Source organism: Peromyscus leucopus, chromosome 9 (genome assembly GCF_004664715.2).
Source record: "Peromyscus leucopus breed LL Stock chromosome 9, UCI_PerLeu_2.1, whole genome shotgun sequence".
NCBI lineage: Eukaryota > Metazoa > Chordata > Mammalia > Rodentia > Cricetidae > Peromyscus > Peromyscus leucopus.
In genome coordinates this window covers 37,204,269-37,221,505 of record NC_051070.1, presented here as the reverse complement: position 1 = coordinate 37,221,505, position 17,237 = coordinate 37,204,269, and the positions used below count along the sequence as shown (strand labels likewise).

Here is a 17,237-nt window from a genome sequence, read left to right as displayed (position 1 = left end):
TGTTCCTCTTACAGGCACGCTCTGGGGCTAGCCTGCTCCACTGCCACCTTTCTCAGCCTTCCTCTCTCCTTGGGAGTTCTGAGATCCTCACTTCCTTTTCCTTACCAGCTTGCTTGCCACTTGTCACTGCTCAAGTACCCAGTGCTTACCTGGACGTGCGTGCCCAGGCCATCTGCCTTAATTTCCCTGTCTGAAAAGTTCAAGTCTTGCCAAAATCACATCAAAGGAGATACAATAACTTCATTTGATTTTTTTTTCCTAATCAAAACAATTCTGCTTTGCTGCCATTCCTCATCTGCTTAAAAAATCTGCTTAAATTCCCTTTCCCTGACTGTTAAGATTTGTTTTCAAGAAAACAAGACTATTTTCTAAAATATTTTTATTTATTTATTTATTTATTTATTTATTTATTTATTTATTTATTATGCACACAGTGTTCTGTCTGCATCCCTGCAGGCCAGAAGAGGGCACCAGATTTCATTACAGATGGTTGTGAACCATCATCTGGTTGCTGGGAATTGAACTCAGGACCTCTGGAAGAATAGCCAGTGCTCTTAACCTCTGAGCCATCTCTCTGGTGTCCCCCACCCCCCAAAAAAAGTTAACCAGGGTGAATTGACACTGTAGGGGTACATATGAAGGGAGCAGGCAAAAGCACGTTGGTCTGTGTACTGCCATTTTGACTTCAGACTCACTTCATTTTACCTATAGGGTGAAATAAAGTTCAACTTTTCAATAGCTGACCTGAGAGGTCAGGGTAGCACCATTATGGGCTTCTCCCAGCCCCAGCCTCAACTAGGCCTGGCTTTCAGTTTCTGTTTTGGTCTCAATTTCTGTTTCAGTTTCGGTTTCTGATAAGGCAGGTGAGGGAGATATTGCATACCCAGGCATGATTCAGCACTTCCAGCCCCAGCCAATCAGAAACATATTAGTGTGGCTGCTGCTTGCTTGGCCAATCATATTTAGGATGACCTAATCCCCTCCTGGTTGTCTATAAAAGGAGCTTGTGTGCTTCTCTGGGGATTGTCACCATTTTGTTGTATAGCTGACCCCTGCATGCAGGAATTCTTCTCTTGAGAAATAAATGCTCTTGTTTTTGCATAAAAGGAAAAAAAGAAAGAAAGAAAACAAGAATTGCAAGTGGCGGGTAGAATGCTCACTGTATTACCATAGGACCAAATTATTTCCCACATGCTAAGGATAATGCTTCTTTGATGTCTATGAGCAGAGCGTGGCTCATAGTACTAATTTATTTTATTAACTTGGAGCTGAAAGGAGGTGGCAATTTAAATAAGGACATCAAATGCAGTAGACCATACCAGAATAGTTTCATATAGCTGCCTTTTACCTGGAAGTTAAAGAGCACTTACTCATTATAAATAATAAAGCACAAGAGATGTTAGACCAGAGTCTGCCTTCATCACATCCACAGAATATGTTGAAGAGAAGAAAGACATATTTTTTTTTAGTGCAAGCAGCAAGTTTATTTTCTGTTATAAGGAATTAACAAAGGAATGACAACAAATGAGGTACAATCCAAACATTTGCATATGGAAACTTTCCTTGAAACACTCAGATTATTGTTACAGTTATTGATTGTCAACTTAAAGAAATTGAAATCCTGAGATTATTCAAAATAAAAATTTATTTCTTGGGAAATTTCAGAATGGTAATTTTATTCCAGAGCCATAATTAGCGAGGGTAAAAGTATTCTCTTGGCTAAGACCAAGAGTTTGGGGTAGTACTGTGATACTGTGTACATTCCAACTTTATATTTCTATTTTGCAAAAGGTACATGCATTTTGCAAAGAAAGTGCATATATTCCTACTGTACCCTTTTTGGAAATGTGCTCAGATGCCTTCAGTGTTGAGTTATTATGAATCAACACTGATGATAATGAGTGTACTGGTCACTACACTTGATAACACAGTGTAATGTTTTTGATGCTATACTGAAAACATGGATAGCAAATATGGAATACATATGGACAGACACCAAGTCTTCACCTTAATGATCTTTCATTAATGTTGAAGTGGTAAACATTAAGGCTTAGAAGGACGTCATTGTCTTAAAGACACACTGTTGAACACATGGCTGCCTCCTTGCTCTCTAAAGCAATTGTATAATTTAACCAGCAAATACAGAATAGATAAGTATCAGGACACAAAAAAAGCATTAAAGCCCATTACAATCTTGAATAAGCCAAAACTTCAAGTATATAGAAAAGCATTGCAATCATGTATTTAGCTTTATTCCTCTAATATATATCATAATTTAAAACTATATAAAGTCACATAAAAGCAACTTTTCAAGTGTTACTGCTGAAAGCATGGCTTTGTGCTTGGCTTAATCATTTTTTTAACCAGTTTAATTTATAAAGCTCGTAATCTTGCCAGCAGGGCTTCAACTTCAGGGACGGATTCGCTTTTAGAAACAGAGCCAAGAAGTTCCATTTCCTTTTTTCTGTTGCTTTCTGTATTACAGGCTTCCTTCTCAACTGCCTTGATCCTCCCTGTAGACTTATGAGTGTCTAGATTATAATTAAGCTCCTTGGCGACTGTAGTCCTGGTGGAGTTGCCATTGATACTGTGGTGTGGACGTGACCCTTCTGTCAACTGCACTTTCTGGTTTTCTACAGTAAGAAAAAAAGAAACATGAAACTTGTCAGTGTGGAAACCAAGGTCCAGGTATGTTATAAAACATAGATTTAAAAATTCTCAATAAATAAATCCTCTTGGAGAGACTAAAAGTAGTCAGAAGACAGACAGACGTAAAGTTAACATGTATAGGTTAAGAATCAATTAAATTATAGAAGACAATTGCTTATTTTCTTCTTTTATGCTGAAATACCTGTGGGCAGGACATTATTAGAGTTTTGTCTTATGCTTCATTCAGGATTTGGGCCAAACACAAATGAAATGGAGAAGCCTCCCCTAACCATTTCACTGGGCCTTATCTTGATCCTCCCCATCCCTGTGTTCCTTCCCCCCATCTTTTCCCTCCTAGCATCATAGCAAGCACATGTACCATATGTCTGTTTACTTGTCCACTGGGTGTCTTTTCACTAGAATGTATGGTCCACAGAGAAGGAACTTTACTTTAAACTGTGTAGTTTCAGTATCTATAATAGCCCTGGGTAAACTAAGTGTTCAATAAACACACCGGGTAAGTAAACAGTCTGCACAGATTATGACCCAACGGAAGAGGAAGAATTAGACTAAGATTTTCCTTTTGAACAAAAGTAAGGAAGATTATCCTAATAAGTTGAAAAGTTAAAAAACACCCCTTAAAAGAAATAATAAAGTTGTCAGGCAGATTGTATTTTCTAGCAAATCACAATTACATAATTTTGTCATAACAAAATTGAGTGGTATATCTACATCTACTTATATATACATGCACCCATACACACATACATACTGGCAAGTGGTTACGATCTTGATTCCATAATAGGAAGTGATTAAATGGTGCTGGCTGATTAATTTTCTCAAAGAGACCTAAAATTTCATCTAATTAACTGACTCTCACACTGTACAACCTTATGAGTGACTCTCTCATACTTTTAAAAAGCAGATAGCCTCAATATTCATGTAACCTTGAAAAGGGTTTGAAAATGGCCCCAACAAACTTGACATGACATTTAAAGTTTTTTGGTTATTCGCTGAGAGATGTTCCATTATCCCAATAGTAATGACTTTGGAGCACAAGCAGTCACTCATGACAGTGTGTTTTATGTGAGCGCTGAAAATTCCAACCGAAAACAGCTTGTACATTAAAAAGGTGGCTGCTGAAGATATTTACTGCACTGTCATTTCCTGACCAGGGGCTTCCAGTGATGGATGAGGATTTTACACAGTTTCTTGGACAATCTCTACAAATTTTAGAAGTATGATCAGCTTTTAGCTGTTGGAAGAAAATAAATACACTTTTCTTATCACTTTCTCTATCAGGTAGGCAATTGTTACTCAAAAATCAAAATCTAGCAGAGCAGTGATTTTTTTTTTTCCCTGAGAGGAGTTTATGTGCCGCAGCTCATAGTGCACACTCTGTGCCTGCAGCAAAGAACACACAGGCCTGGTGGTTCTGCAGTTCCCATGGCCACATAAATTAATTTTATCTTGTCTCCACCATCTTCCCCCAAAAGGTATGTGGAAGTACATTTGTAGCTAAGTGCTGATTTTCAGTCAGTGTACAGCCCATTCCCAAATCTTTCTATCATCCCTGGTCATTTGATGTCTTCTTGTATACTACTCCATCATGAGACTTCCAACAAACAAGGTTAAGTTGTTATTGGGCAATGCTAGTTAAAATCTTAGATTACCGAGATTACACTGGCAAGAATATGGGTCTGGAATATAAGAAAATAATACATAAAGTTCCACAGCTTCTATAGCTATATTCAATCAAGGCCATTTCTGTATGTGGAAAAGTAAAAATAAAAAATAACGTGGGATTTTAGGTAGACATGGTATGAAATCTGATCATTAGATGGATAGTTCAATAACCTTGAGTCTCAAATTCTAATAATAAATCTCAAAAAGTAGATGTGGGGATAAAAGGACACAATCTGGGTGGCTACTATATGGTGATACTTACTTTCAAGTAAGAGTTACTCTTGCTGTGATGAAACACCATGACCAAAGCAACTTGGGGAGGAAAGGCTTTATTTGGAGGAAAGGCTTTATTGGGAGGAAAGGCTTTATTTGGCTTACACTTACACATCACTGTTCAGCACTGAAGGAAGCTAGGACAGGAACTCACAGTGGACAGGAAACTGGAGGCAGGAGCTGACACCAATGCTGTGGTGTGGCACTGCTTACTGGCTTGCTCCTCATGGCTTGCTCAGCCTGCTTTCTTATAGAACTCAGGACCACCAGCAGAAGGACGGCATTATCCACTATGGGGCTAGGCCCTCCTCTATCCATCATTAATCAAGAAGATGCCCTCCAGCTAGATCTTATGGAGACATTTTCTCAATTGAGGTTCCCTCTTTTCAGATGACTCTAGCCTGTGTCAAGTTAACATAAAACTAGCTAGCATGCTTATCGGTCCCCCTTTTTTCAAAACCTACAGGAGGAGCAGTTCCTCTGTCACCAGGATTTAGGGTTTAAGTGGAGGCTCTGACCTGACTTTCCAGGGCTTAGCAGAGAGGGCTGAAATACTATCTTACAAACATCCTGGATTTATTAAGCAGTACATTAATTTACAAAAAAATTTGTTGCACCTTAAATATCACCACCGTGTTACAGACTGAGGAGGAAAAGCAAAAAGAAGTTTGGTCATGTGCTTAGATTAGATATTAAGTAAGTCAGTGGCAGAAGCCAGACACTGTATTAGGAGACACTGGAGCTGTCTTAGACAAAGCAGAACACCTTTTTGCCAGAGAAAAGTGCTAAGTAATTCAAAGCTGAGTATCCTAATAATGGTGCCCTGAATCCTCACAATAGCTTTGTAAAGCAGAGAGATACAGACAGAAACGGCCTTCTTAGAGTATGGTCAAGGTCACGACGTCATCCCTTTCTGTACTGTTCTCAATTAAATTAATGACTGTGAATTTTAAACATGACCTCAATCCATTGCAGTATCTGAATTCATTCATTCTTCCGTTTTCCTAGACAAACATTTCACACCCTTTCTTCTCTTTTCAAACCTCCAGCATGTCTGTCCACTCTCATTTGGCCCCTTCATACAAAGAAAACATAACAAAACTTCCACTGTAAGCTCCCTTAACATCGAGTATCTACCTATGCCTTCCTTCCTGTTAGGATGCATCAACATCCTGCCCTGCTGAGAACAGCCTGGAAGGCCTCACTCCTGCTGTGGTATTGACAGCCATCCCTTTGGCAGCCACACTGGCCCTACTGAACTGTCAAGGTTTAGTCCTCCCTGGGATCATTCCTGTTCTGGCTAGATTTATGTCAACTTGACACAAGTGAGTCATTAGAGGGGGGGAAAGGATCATATGCTTCCATAAGATCCAGCTGTAGAACATTTTTTTTTTTTAATTAATGATGCCCCAGCCCATTGTGTATGGTGCCATCCCTGGGCTGGTGATCCTGGGTTCTAAAAGAGAACAGACTGAGCAAGCCAGTAAGCAGCCCACCTCCATGGCCTCTGCATCAGCTCCTGCTTTCAGGTTCCTGCCCAGTTTTGAGTTCCTGCCTTGTCTTCCTTCAGTGACAGACTACAGTGTGCAAATGTGAGCCAAATAAACCCTTTCCTCCCCAACTTGGTATTTGGTCCATGGTGTTTCACTGCAGCAACAGAAACACTAACTAAGGCAATTCTCCTCAGCATGCAAGTTTGTTGTGATAACTCCAAACTGGAGAAAGAGATTTCCATTTGTTTTCACTTCTGCCCCAGCTACACTCACAGTGCTTGGTTCCTTTTAGAAAAAAAAAATCCTTTGAAGGAACCAGGTTCTTGTCTCCGTTCTTCCCATCCACTTTCCTCTTGAGCTCACACGCATGCTTTTGACATTTTGCTCTTCTCAAACAGTTCCTGTGAGAGTCACCAGTGGACTGTGTGTTGAGAAAAAAGGAGGACAACAGTTTTTTAGGATCTCTGCCTACCAGACTGCAGTCTAAGTGTCCAGCATAGCCCTGGGGTGTTTCTTCTAGTGCTTTGGTGTTTGAACTTCTCTGGAGGCTTAGGTCAATAACAACTGGGCCAATGTACACAAGAACATTTAGATCCTTTTGAGAAACTCAAAATGGCCATGGGTTTGCCATTTGGGATAAGATAAGAGAATAGCATGGTACTTGACACTTCTGTGGTTTCAGAAATAAACACTTTCATGGGAAGCAATGGGTAAGATGGTATGGAAAAGGAAGATGCCTGTTTACAGACCACTGGAAAATACAAAAGTGCACAAAGCACCTCAAGAGGAAGAGATTGTAGCCCTGTTAGCCGTTCCTCGATAACTTTTCACTCTCAAAACTCAGATTCCCCTCTCTGCACCCTAACAGCCCCCATACTGGTCCTTACTTTCCATTTGTATTACATTTTAAAGAGTTGACTTTCAAACAACACAGGGGAGGCAGTACTATAACTTAGAACACATAGATTTGCAGAGGCAGAAGTAAAGCATATCTTGATGCGGGAGGCCTCCGTCCTTCACATGTGCAGTTAGATGGCCATAAATACAATATGGCATACTTGGACATACGGACTCAATTAAAGGTGAGGCTGGGGCTGCAATAAAAATAGAAGCATTCTATTTATCCTCCATAGAAATCTTTGCCAACACACATTTTATACTGGATACTGAATGTACTAAGGCAAAAGAAGATTACTGCTTCATTTTCTAAAGGGAGTACTTTTGTACAATTTTATGAATCAAATCCTGGGCTTTCCTTTTTTTTTTTCTTTAAGAAAAATTGATGTCTGTGTATGAAATGTCCAGGACCCCTGCCAATACTCAGGGCCACTGGTAATGGCAGCACAGATAGGCAAAGAGCCAGCTACTATTCTTAGTACCAAACTCCTAAGGGATCCAATCCACATATCACATATTTGTGTAACCCTGGAAATAAGCAGGGTAAGAATGCATCATATTTTGCTTTAAAATAGGAAGACTCACTAATTTCAATTTAACTCTCCATACGATTCTTACTATAAATGAATCTGGGAGCCCACCATAGCTTTACTTTTCTCTGTGAATTCAAAGTTGGGCTGTTGGAAAGCTGAATCAACCTTAATGCAGAGAGCCCACTGGATATGAACGTAAGAATCAAGGCTGTACATAATACCCAATGTTGGGTTCCATATGGTGTTTGCAGAATACAGATTTAAATGATAACAATATTCGAAAACCTCCAACATCCTGCACTAACAAGTGATAGGATTAAAGGTGTGTGTGCCACCATTTTCTGGCCTCTATGTCTGTCTAGTGGCTGTTCTGTTCTCTGACCCCAGATAAGTTTATTTGGGTACACAATATATTGGAGGACACAATATCACCACATAGGAATCTAGGAAAGATGCTGGCAACACACACACACACACACACACACACACACACACACACACACACACACACACACCTAAATGAGGAAGTATTTCAGCCAACATACTGGTGGAAGACCCTAGGGGGAACCCTTCCCATTGCAGTTATGGTTCAGAGAGGCTCCTCCCTCTAAAGCAGTATCCATCCTCCATCACACCGTGGTTCTAATGGGCACTGGCTTCTTATGATTGCCAGCTCTCCGATGAGAAATGAAATTGAGCTTCTACCTTTTGCGGCCGATAGCAAGTCTGTGGCAGTTTTGACTAGAGAAGGGATGCAGAACGCTGGGGTGCCAACGTGACTTCAGTGACTTCCAACCTTCTGGAAATTTGGTGTCTTTTTACAGTTCTTTACCTGTGCTCCTGACTATTACTTTGACCTACTAAGTAGCTGTGTTGTTTCGCCTCAAAGGCAGCTTTATTAGGGGACAAGGAGTGTGTAATCCATAAATATCATTTTTAAGGCACCACTGGGTATGCACAACTGTAAAGTATGTGACAAATATATGTTTTTAATCTATGCAATAACTAAAGTAAGTGCTGGCCGCCAGTAGTCCGTACCTCCTGGGGGTTTTACTGTTGATATACTGACACTATGAACAGTTGTCTCCCCTTAGTTTCATTTTGTTCTTTGGCTCTCTCTCTCTCTCTCTCTCTCTCTCTCTCTCTCTCTCTCTCTCTCTCTCTCTCTCTCTCTCTGTCTCTCTCGCACACACACATACACACACATTTATAAGTATATAAAATATATATAGAAAACACACACACAATGATAGATGTGTAAAAAGTCATTTTATATCGCTAAAATCTTCGGAAGTACCAAGCAAGTCATTAGAAACCAATTGTGTAAAAGCATAAACAGCTTAGCCGAGTGCACTCCCCATTCAAACAGTAAAGATATCTCTGGATCCTAAGCTAGTATGGAGTTAGTGAATGCTCATATACACAGTCAGCCTTGCTCCTCTCACCATCTGGTAAACAAAAGTGCAAAGGTAGCACAGTTGCCTTGCCAGTCTCAGTGATGGGCAGGCAGGAAGTGAGCGGATGATGGAAGGAATCTTCTAAGGGTCCGGGGTCAGTAAAGGAAGTCCAGCCCCTTTCCCTTAAGGACAGTGGCAACTGCAAGGCCCCATCCTGCCCTTGCTGAGAGGCCATGGGTTGGGATCCCTTTCCACATCTGCTTTCCTACTGCTCAGATCTTAGTAATCTATTTTGGTTTTCATCCTACCTTACTGAAACTATTCCCTAAGAGTACCCAAGGCCTCAGGGTTCTGACACTCAACTGAACTGTCTCTTGCCTCATTTTCCCTTTACACATGTGACATTATGAAACAGGTGTAATGACAGCTTTCCCTGGTTTTTGTTCCAGTTCCGGGGAGGTGGCCTTTCAGCCTCTGGGATCGTTACCTATGGTAAGACTCCAGACCTACAGGGTTGACAAAACAGTTGGTGAGTTATGCTAATTAGGCAATTCACAGTGAGGCCCTAGACAGTTTGGAGTCATGAACGATGCAGGATGGGGTTAGTCAGGCCAACCCATGTGACTAGGAGGATGAGGCTTGAGGTGAGTGATACCAGCCTATTCTCTAAGGATGGCAAGGGTCATTTCAATTCAGTTTTGTGGTCAATGATTGAACTGGTTACATGTAAATAATGAAGCCTTAATTTAAACTAAGGGCACCTAACTTCAGTTGAGTTTTCTTGTTTGACAATATATTTGCCACCCCCCATTCATGGGAAATCTGGTTTGTCTTGGATGCCCAAATCTGTAAATGCTCAAGTCTCTTATGTAAAATGCTATAGTGTTTCCTATAACCTATACAAACCCTTCCATGTATTTTAAATCCTCTCTAATTACTTGTAATGGAGATGTATATATAATTCACCATTCTTGTGTGTGTGTGTGTGTGTGTGTGTGTGTTAGGTGGTTGAGGAAGTATGGAAATAATTTACCCTGAAGAGTAAGCATGTGGTAATAGAGTCCACGTAGAGGTCAGAGGACAGCTTTGGGATTTGATTCTCTCCTTTCACTTTTTTGTGGGTTCTAGGGTTCAAACTCAGGGCCGTGGGCTTGAGCAGCAGTTTATCTGCTGTGCCATCTCATGGACCCCGTATATTTGAGTTTTATACAACCCCCCTCCCCTTCCCGGTGACAGAGGTGATATATTTATGTGTTGACCCCAGTTTACACTTGAAGATGAGGAAAAAGAAACCGCCCTCAGGCAGGGCTAGAGAAGAACTCAAACCATCACACTCCTGGTTGAAACAGTCTACTGTTGTAACGCCCCTTTATGCCCTGACTGAGACATCCTCTTGTTCTGACTCCTGCATGCTGGGATAACAGGTGTGCACCACTGTGTGTGGCCTTCTGTTTTATTTGTTTTCAGGTCTGCTTTGGCTGTTTCTTCCACCTTCTCCAGTGAACTCTTATGTAACCAAATTTCTGTGCTCGTTTCTCACAATTAGGTCCTTGGGCTGCTTCTCTGCCCCACCTGTTTTCTGTCATCCAAGGCTCCAGCTCAATCATTTCTTTTCAGAAGACTATGGGTTTGGATTTCCATCCCTGACAAGAGAGCTTCAGTGCTGTCCACTGTGGCACCTCTATACATTTCAACACAAGCACTCTCACACAATTTCAAGGTTGAGTAGACATACTCAATCCAAACTCTCACACGCAAAGCATCCCCCTCTTGCTTTTAGTTTAGGGAGCCCAACTATCATTTTGTTTACTAGTCCTACTGTTTACAGCTATCCAGGGCCACCATGTTTGTGATCAGCGACATGTGGCTTGGTAGGCACTATGTATTTCTAAAACTGCCTGTCAGGGAGTGGATGGTAACAATTTGATCAGTTGCCATTGGGTTTTTTGAGGAAAAGTTCTGAGAAATAGCAGGATGACGTTGGACACTATAATTATTAACAACAAAATATGCATTTGAAAAATCCTTTAGATTTTCTGTGTGTGTGTGTGTGTGTGTGTGTGTGTGTGTGTGTGTGTGTGTGGTGTGTGTGTGTTTTAGCACTAAATGATACACATCAACACCTCCATGCTATGGAAAAAGAAACTGAGGTTTAGCGAAGCTCGTGTGCTGCCAAGCCCATCCAGTCTTTGCCGTTTGCTTCTGGAGAATTCCATCTAAATCTTAGGGCCCTATGTTTTTGGGGGTCACAGCAAATACATACTTAGAAATGGAAGAACACTTACTAAGCTGAAAGGTGTCAGGGAGGCTGAGTTTCTGTGGGAAACACTTGGGTGCTACAATGGAAAATGACCAGTTAAATAGATACTTAGGAAGCTATTTTTCTGAAGTCATTTATAAGTAGTATCTGAGAATATACTTTTAAGCAGTTCCCTTTGTTTATATTTTACATACTTTTTAATTCCACATCAGATATTTCAGACGCACAGATGTTTTTTCTGAATGGGTAACTTGGGTATTTCTATTCCATTTCATTTTGATTTATAGAATCATGTAATGCAGAATTGTATAATCTTTGGATTGGAAAGACCTCAGTTACTTGGCAGAACCATCTATCCAATGTTTAAATTCCATTTGCTCAGCATTGAAAATAGTTTGCTTAAGATTGAAGACCTCGAGTCAGATCTGGAAAATCTCATAATCATAAGGCAATATATTCCCCTTTGGGCAGCTCTAAAAAGATCACATATTTCTTTATTCATCATTGGTTCCCATGAAATTTTTGTCACTGGCTCTACTGACTCCCTCCCCATCAAAACAATTAGAGTTCTACTAAATAAAGGCAATTCCTTTTCCACCCACCAGTCTGCCAAGTATGTGAAAACAAACAAACAAACAAACCAAAGAAAAAAAAATCCTCCCTAAACAAATATCTCTTATTTAAGCCAAACAGCTATAGTTTCTTCATCTGCACCTTATGGTGACCATAAGTTGGAATTATGAATACGAGAATTCATTGTGAACTCCATGGAGTTTAGTTCTCTATGCTAGTTTCTAATTCTTTGATATATTTATGACCCTGCTATTTCTGCTATGAACATGTAGAAATGTGTCTACCTAACAGTTCAAAATTCTGAAAAAAAAAAAAAAAATCAACCAGGAGGTTTTATACCATAAAACAATCCATGTTCACAGAAACCTGATTTCAACCTGTAGGCTCAGTAAACTGAGATTCATTGTCAGTATTTTATGAAGGAGGACACACTTAGAAAATGGGATTTTTTTTTTTTTTTCGAGACAGGGTTTCTCTGTGTAGCTTTGCGCCTTTCCTGGGACTCACTTGGTAGTCCAGGCTGGCCTCAAACTTACAGAGATCCGCCTGCCTCTGCCTCCCAAGTGCTGGGATTAAAGGCATGTGCCACCACCGCCCGGCAAAAAATGGGATTTTAATTGAGCATTGAATCCCAAGATACATTTGTGTTCATATAAAATAATTTTATGTATGAGTATACATGAACAAGCTACTTTGCTCTTTTCAGCCAATCACTATACATATTATATTAGCTATATCCTAACATAGCAGTATGTTCAAGTAGTAAGAAAACTATTTAATATTTTACCGTGAGATAACTTGTCTGAATATGAACTCCACAAAGGTGGGTACCTCATCTGTCCAATTCACTGCTTAAATTCACACTCCCTTAGCCCATCTCAGCACAGGTGCTTTGTACATTATTTATTGAGTTATGGAAATTAGCAGGGCATAATTTTATTACCTTACCTCACTTAATAGTTGATATTAATCTACTCCAGAGAAAATACTTTGGAAAAATAATAGTTGGAGTTTTACTATAAGAAAGCTAATCATTGTCTAGAGCAGTGGTTCTCAACCCTCCTAATGCTGCAACCCTTTAACACAGACCTTCATGTTGGGGTGACCCCCAACCACAAATGTGTTTTCATTGCTACTTCATAACTACAACTTTGCTAGTGTTAAGAATTGTTTTTATGCTGTTTCTGATGGTCTTAGGTGACCCCTGTGAAAGCGTCATTCTAATCCAAAGGGTTGTGACCCATGGGTTGAGAATCACTGGCTTATAGCCATACCACCTGAAAGCATCTGATCTTGGAGGATAAACAGGACTGTGCCTGCTTAGTATTTGGGTGGGAAAAAGCTAATAATCATTACTATTGTAAAATTAGTAACAATAACAAAAGCAAATTTTAAACTATAAAGTTCAAGCCATATACCAAAAGAAACCAATATTGTTCATTTATCCAAGCTTAGTAAAAATAGTTCTATAACTAATATGTCCTTGTATAGAACTGCTAGTTTGGGTGGTTAAAGAAAAAGTCACCTAAAGCAAGATTTTTAGCTCACTTCTGCATTGACTAGTAAATTTAGCTTTGTTATATGTTCACAGATTTTATACTGATCATAGTACATTATCAAACAGAAATGTGTTATACAAACTTCATATAAAAATAAATTGCAGATATCAATATATTCTTAATATTGAGAGGAAAAATTTCTCCAATACACAGTTTTTGTGGACATCAATATTATTGTAGGGTGCAATTTTATGAAAATATCTTGTATTCAAAGAGACTAAACTTTTGCTGGACCATACAGCCAAGTTAATGATACACCTTGTGATTATGTAAGACTTCACTGCATACTCAGCCTTTAAAGTTGAGCCTGCCTAGAAGAGAACAGTGTAACAACCAGCTGTGGTGGTATTGTGTTCCCCAAAATATTGTGTACCTTAATAAACTTACCTGGGGTCAGAGAACAGACAAGCCACTAGTTAGGCAGTGATAGCACACGCCTTTAATCCTAGCATTCCAGAGATAGAAATCCCTCTGGATCTCTGTGAGTTCAAGGCCACATTGGAAATAGCCAAGCATGGTGACATGCCTTTAATCCCAGAAAGCCAGCCTTTAATCCCAGGGAGTGGTGGTAGAAAGCAAAAAGATATATAAGGCGTGAGGACCAGAAACTAGAAGATTTTGGCTGGTTAAGCTTTCAGGCTTTGGAGCAACACAGTTCAGCTGAGATTCATTGGGATGAGTACTCAGAGGCCTCCAGTCTGAGGAGACAAGACCAGCTGAGGATCCGGCGAGGTGAGATAGCTGTGGCTTGTTCTGTCTCTCTGATCTACCAGCATGGACCCCAATAACTCGCCTCAGGTTTGATTTTATTAATAAGAACTTTTAAGATTCCTGCTACAACCAGCCTTACTGTTCTTTGAATTTCCCATGCAATTCGTTTTTACAACCCAAGGTAAAGCGCAGCTTTAATCTTAAATTATATTCTCTCCCATGCCACTAACCATGAGTAATCTAAGTATGCTGTGGTAATCATTTGCTGTAGATATCCAACATGTTGCAAAAAAAAGTCTTATACAATAAATATCCACCACAAATGTTGCAAAAAACATGTGGATGTATGTAAGACGAACCTTAAAAGGTCTTATTCATAAAAAATCCGGAGCCAGATATTGGGGTGAATTCTGAAAAATCAGAGAAGCAGAACAAGCCATAGGCAACCTCACCTTGATAACTGCTCATCTGATCCTGTTTCCAGGAATCTTCAGACTGAAAGCTTCGGAGTCCTCACCTGAATGGGTCTCAGTTGAACTGTTGCTAAAAGTCTAAAAGCTTAAAAGCCTCTAATTCTTGGTCCTCACACCTTATCTGCTCCCTCTCAACACTTCCTGGGGTTAAAGGTATGTGTCTTTCCCAAGCAAGACATGCCATCTCAAGTGCTGGGATTAAAGGTGTGTGTCACCATGCCTGGCTCTGTTCCCAGTGTGGCCTTGAACTCACAGAGATCCAGATGGATCTCTGCCTCTCGAGTGATAGGAATAAAGGTGTGTGTGTGTGCCACCACTGTGTGCCTCTATGTCTAATCTTGTGGCTGTTCTGTTCTCTGACCCCAGATAAATTTTATTAGGGTACACAATATATTGGGGGACACAATATATCACCACAGATGTAAGTTGATGGTGTTTGCAGTTTTTGTTCACTATTCTAAGTCAGTTGGGATCAGGAAAATAACTTCTTTCCTTGAAAAAACTGTTAAAAATTTTTGCAATGTATCTTTCATTCCGTTCCCATATAATGCTTTTTGTGTTGTTCAATAAACAAAGCAAATCTCTATGTAGGGACAGACAGTCAAACATCAGACAGTCACATACACCAGATAGGTCACAGATAGGTCAGTAACCTCTACCTGCAGGCTGATGGAGACACTGTGTGGGAAGCGGAGCATTCAAATTAAAATGTGGTTTGCTCTTGGTCAAATTAATCCAGAAGAAGCGCTTCGTTTTCATTCCTTAAGATGATGCCAGTGCATTGCAATGTCTCTGAAGTCATTTTTACTGTTATTATCTATAACATCCACTACAAAAGGAAAAGCACGGGGTGAAGGAAAGCAACGCTCCTGTGTGTAGCACTTCACTGTGATCTTGTCTTGTGTACAGATGAACAGTTACACATGCTTGGAAACTTGGATTTTGTGACTGGGAAGATAGACAAAAGCCAGAAATTCAAACCATGCTCACAAAACTTGAATTCTAATACTGACAGGTCTGCTTCTGCCACAGCCCATGATGTGACATGTTTATCTAGCCTCCTAAGCACAAGGAGACCAGGTTGCCATTTAGGGTTTTTGTTTTACTTCATAGTTGTGCATACCACAGAAGCCAGAAGTATCTGATTTACTAAACACAATTCTCCTCCTTTGCAAATGAAGTTGGTTTTTCTTGCTTGACATTCTATTTGTCAGAGCAGGACCTATGCCAGGGTAAGGGTTAGTTGCCGTTGGTAAAAGCTGACAGACTGGCCTGTTTTGATTGTCCCCCCCCCAATGGCTTAGTAGTGTTATCTTTTTCTGGATCAATGTTACCAAGTTTGATTATAAAATCTGGTACTGTTTCTAAGAGTTCAGACTCATATACCTCAATAAAAGAAAGGGATGGAATACAAAATCTGACTTGACTTGTAGATATCGACTAAAAGGGAGCAGCTCAGGCTAGTCCTCTCCCACCTCCTAGTCCCAGTATGAAAACAGTTAAGTCCCTCAACGTTCCTCAGCCTCCACTGTTACAGACTTACAGGCACAGTCCTTCTCCCTGAGGGACAATTCTGCAAGGTAAGGCTGGAAAAAGTGCTGATACATTCTGAATTTCTCTGCGTTCACACCCCACATAGACTGCCCTATCTGTAACCAAAAAAAGGGGGAAAAATCTAGCAAACACCTTGAGCACAGATTGTATCCGACTCTAAAGGTGAGACTGATCTGAATGGTAATTCTGATGATAGCTGTTGTTCTAATATCTCGCTTAATTTTTTTTCCTCCTGTTAAAGTTTGCATCATTGCCTCCCCTTAACAGGGCCTTGTGTGACACCTTAAGAAAAACATTAACAGGTATGAAATAAAAGGTAATATGGTAGAAAGTATCATCATTAAATCCAGAGAAATGTTCAACAGCTTTAAGGCATCTGAAATATGGAGGGAGAACACAGCTTCCTTCGGGTATACAGAGCCATGGCTCTGGGTCTTGGCTGCAATGGCCCTGGTGCTTAAACTACAATCTGACTTCTGATTATTTTGGCTCAGTTAAAAAGGTACCAGCCTTCATTTTAAAGGTGAGATTTTTGATCAGCACAATGACTGAGGTAAAGAGGACCTTTCTTATAAGCTGCTTCTTTTTAATGAGGGAAACAGCAAAAGGAATAGGTCAATGTCACTCCAGTTATTTTCTTGCAAATAAAATACCCAGTTCGGTTTCTATGAAACCCCAGGCTGCACTGGGATTGCTGAAAAATTGCTTTCTGTAAACAGCTCATTTTTAACGCTTCCTTGGCTGCGTCTGTGCTTTCTAAGACTCCATGGACACACAAACAGATCGGACCACACAATTCCCTCCTTCCGTTTACTGCTATAGATTCCTGCCTCGGGCTTTCCTTGCCAGCAGAGACTGTTAACTCAAAGACTTGCTTCCACTCTCTTCCTGGGGCTTTGGAACACCTCCTGTCTCTATGGTAACACAAAACACAAAGCACTAGAGATGTACCGTACAGCAGGCAGGAGAAAAAAAAATCAGAGTACAGTACTCTTGGTAACGCTGAAGGTGCGGACAGCAGGGGACAGACAAGGAGGAAGGACGGGCAACTGTCCCTTGTCCCTCCCACGAGTCAGTCTCTCAGAAGAGCTACACATGCCAGTACAGAGGAGACCTTGAAGTCTACAGAACTGGATAATCCACATGGTATTTGAAATGAAGAAGAATGTACTGGAGAGC

General features: G+C 40.3%; 1 protein-coding gene across 4 annotated transcripts in view; it reads right to left on the bottom strand.

Moving 5' to 3' along the window:
* Positions 1-1,458: 1,458 nt before the first annotated feature.
* Positions 1,459-17,237, bottom strand: part of Diaph3 (diaphanous related formin 3) — a 486,098-nt gene continuing 470,319 nt past the window's right edge. For all 4 annotated transcript variants that reach the window (XM_028878991.2, XM_028878999.2, XM_037208361.1 and 1 more), the window contains one exon: positions 1,459-2,633. In XM_028878991.2, the coding sequence (XP_028734824.1) occupies positions 2,374-2,633 (260 nt within the window). In that variant the 3' untranslated portion in view covers positions 1,459-2,373. The remainder of the gene's footprint in view (positions 2,634-17,237) is intronic.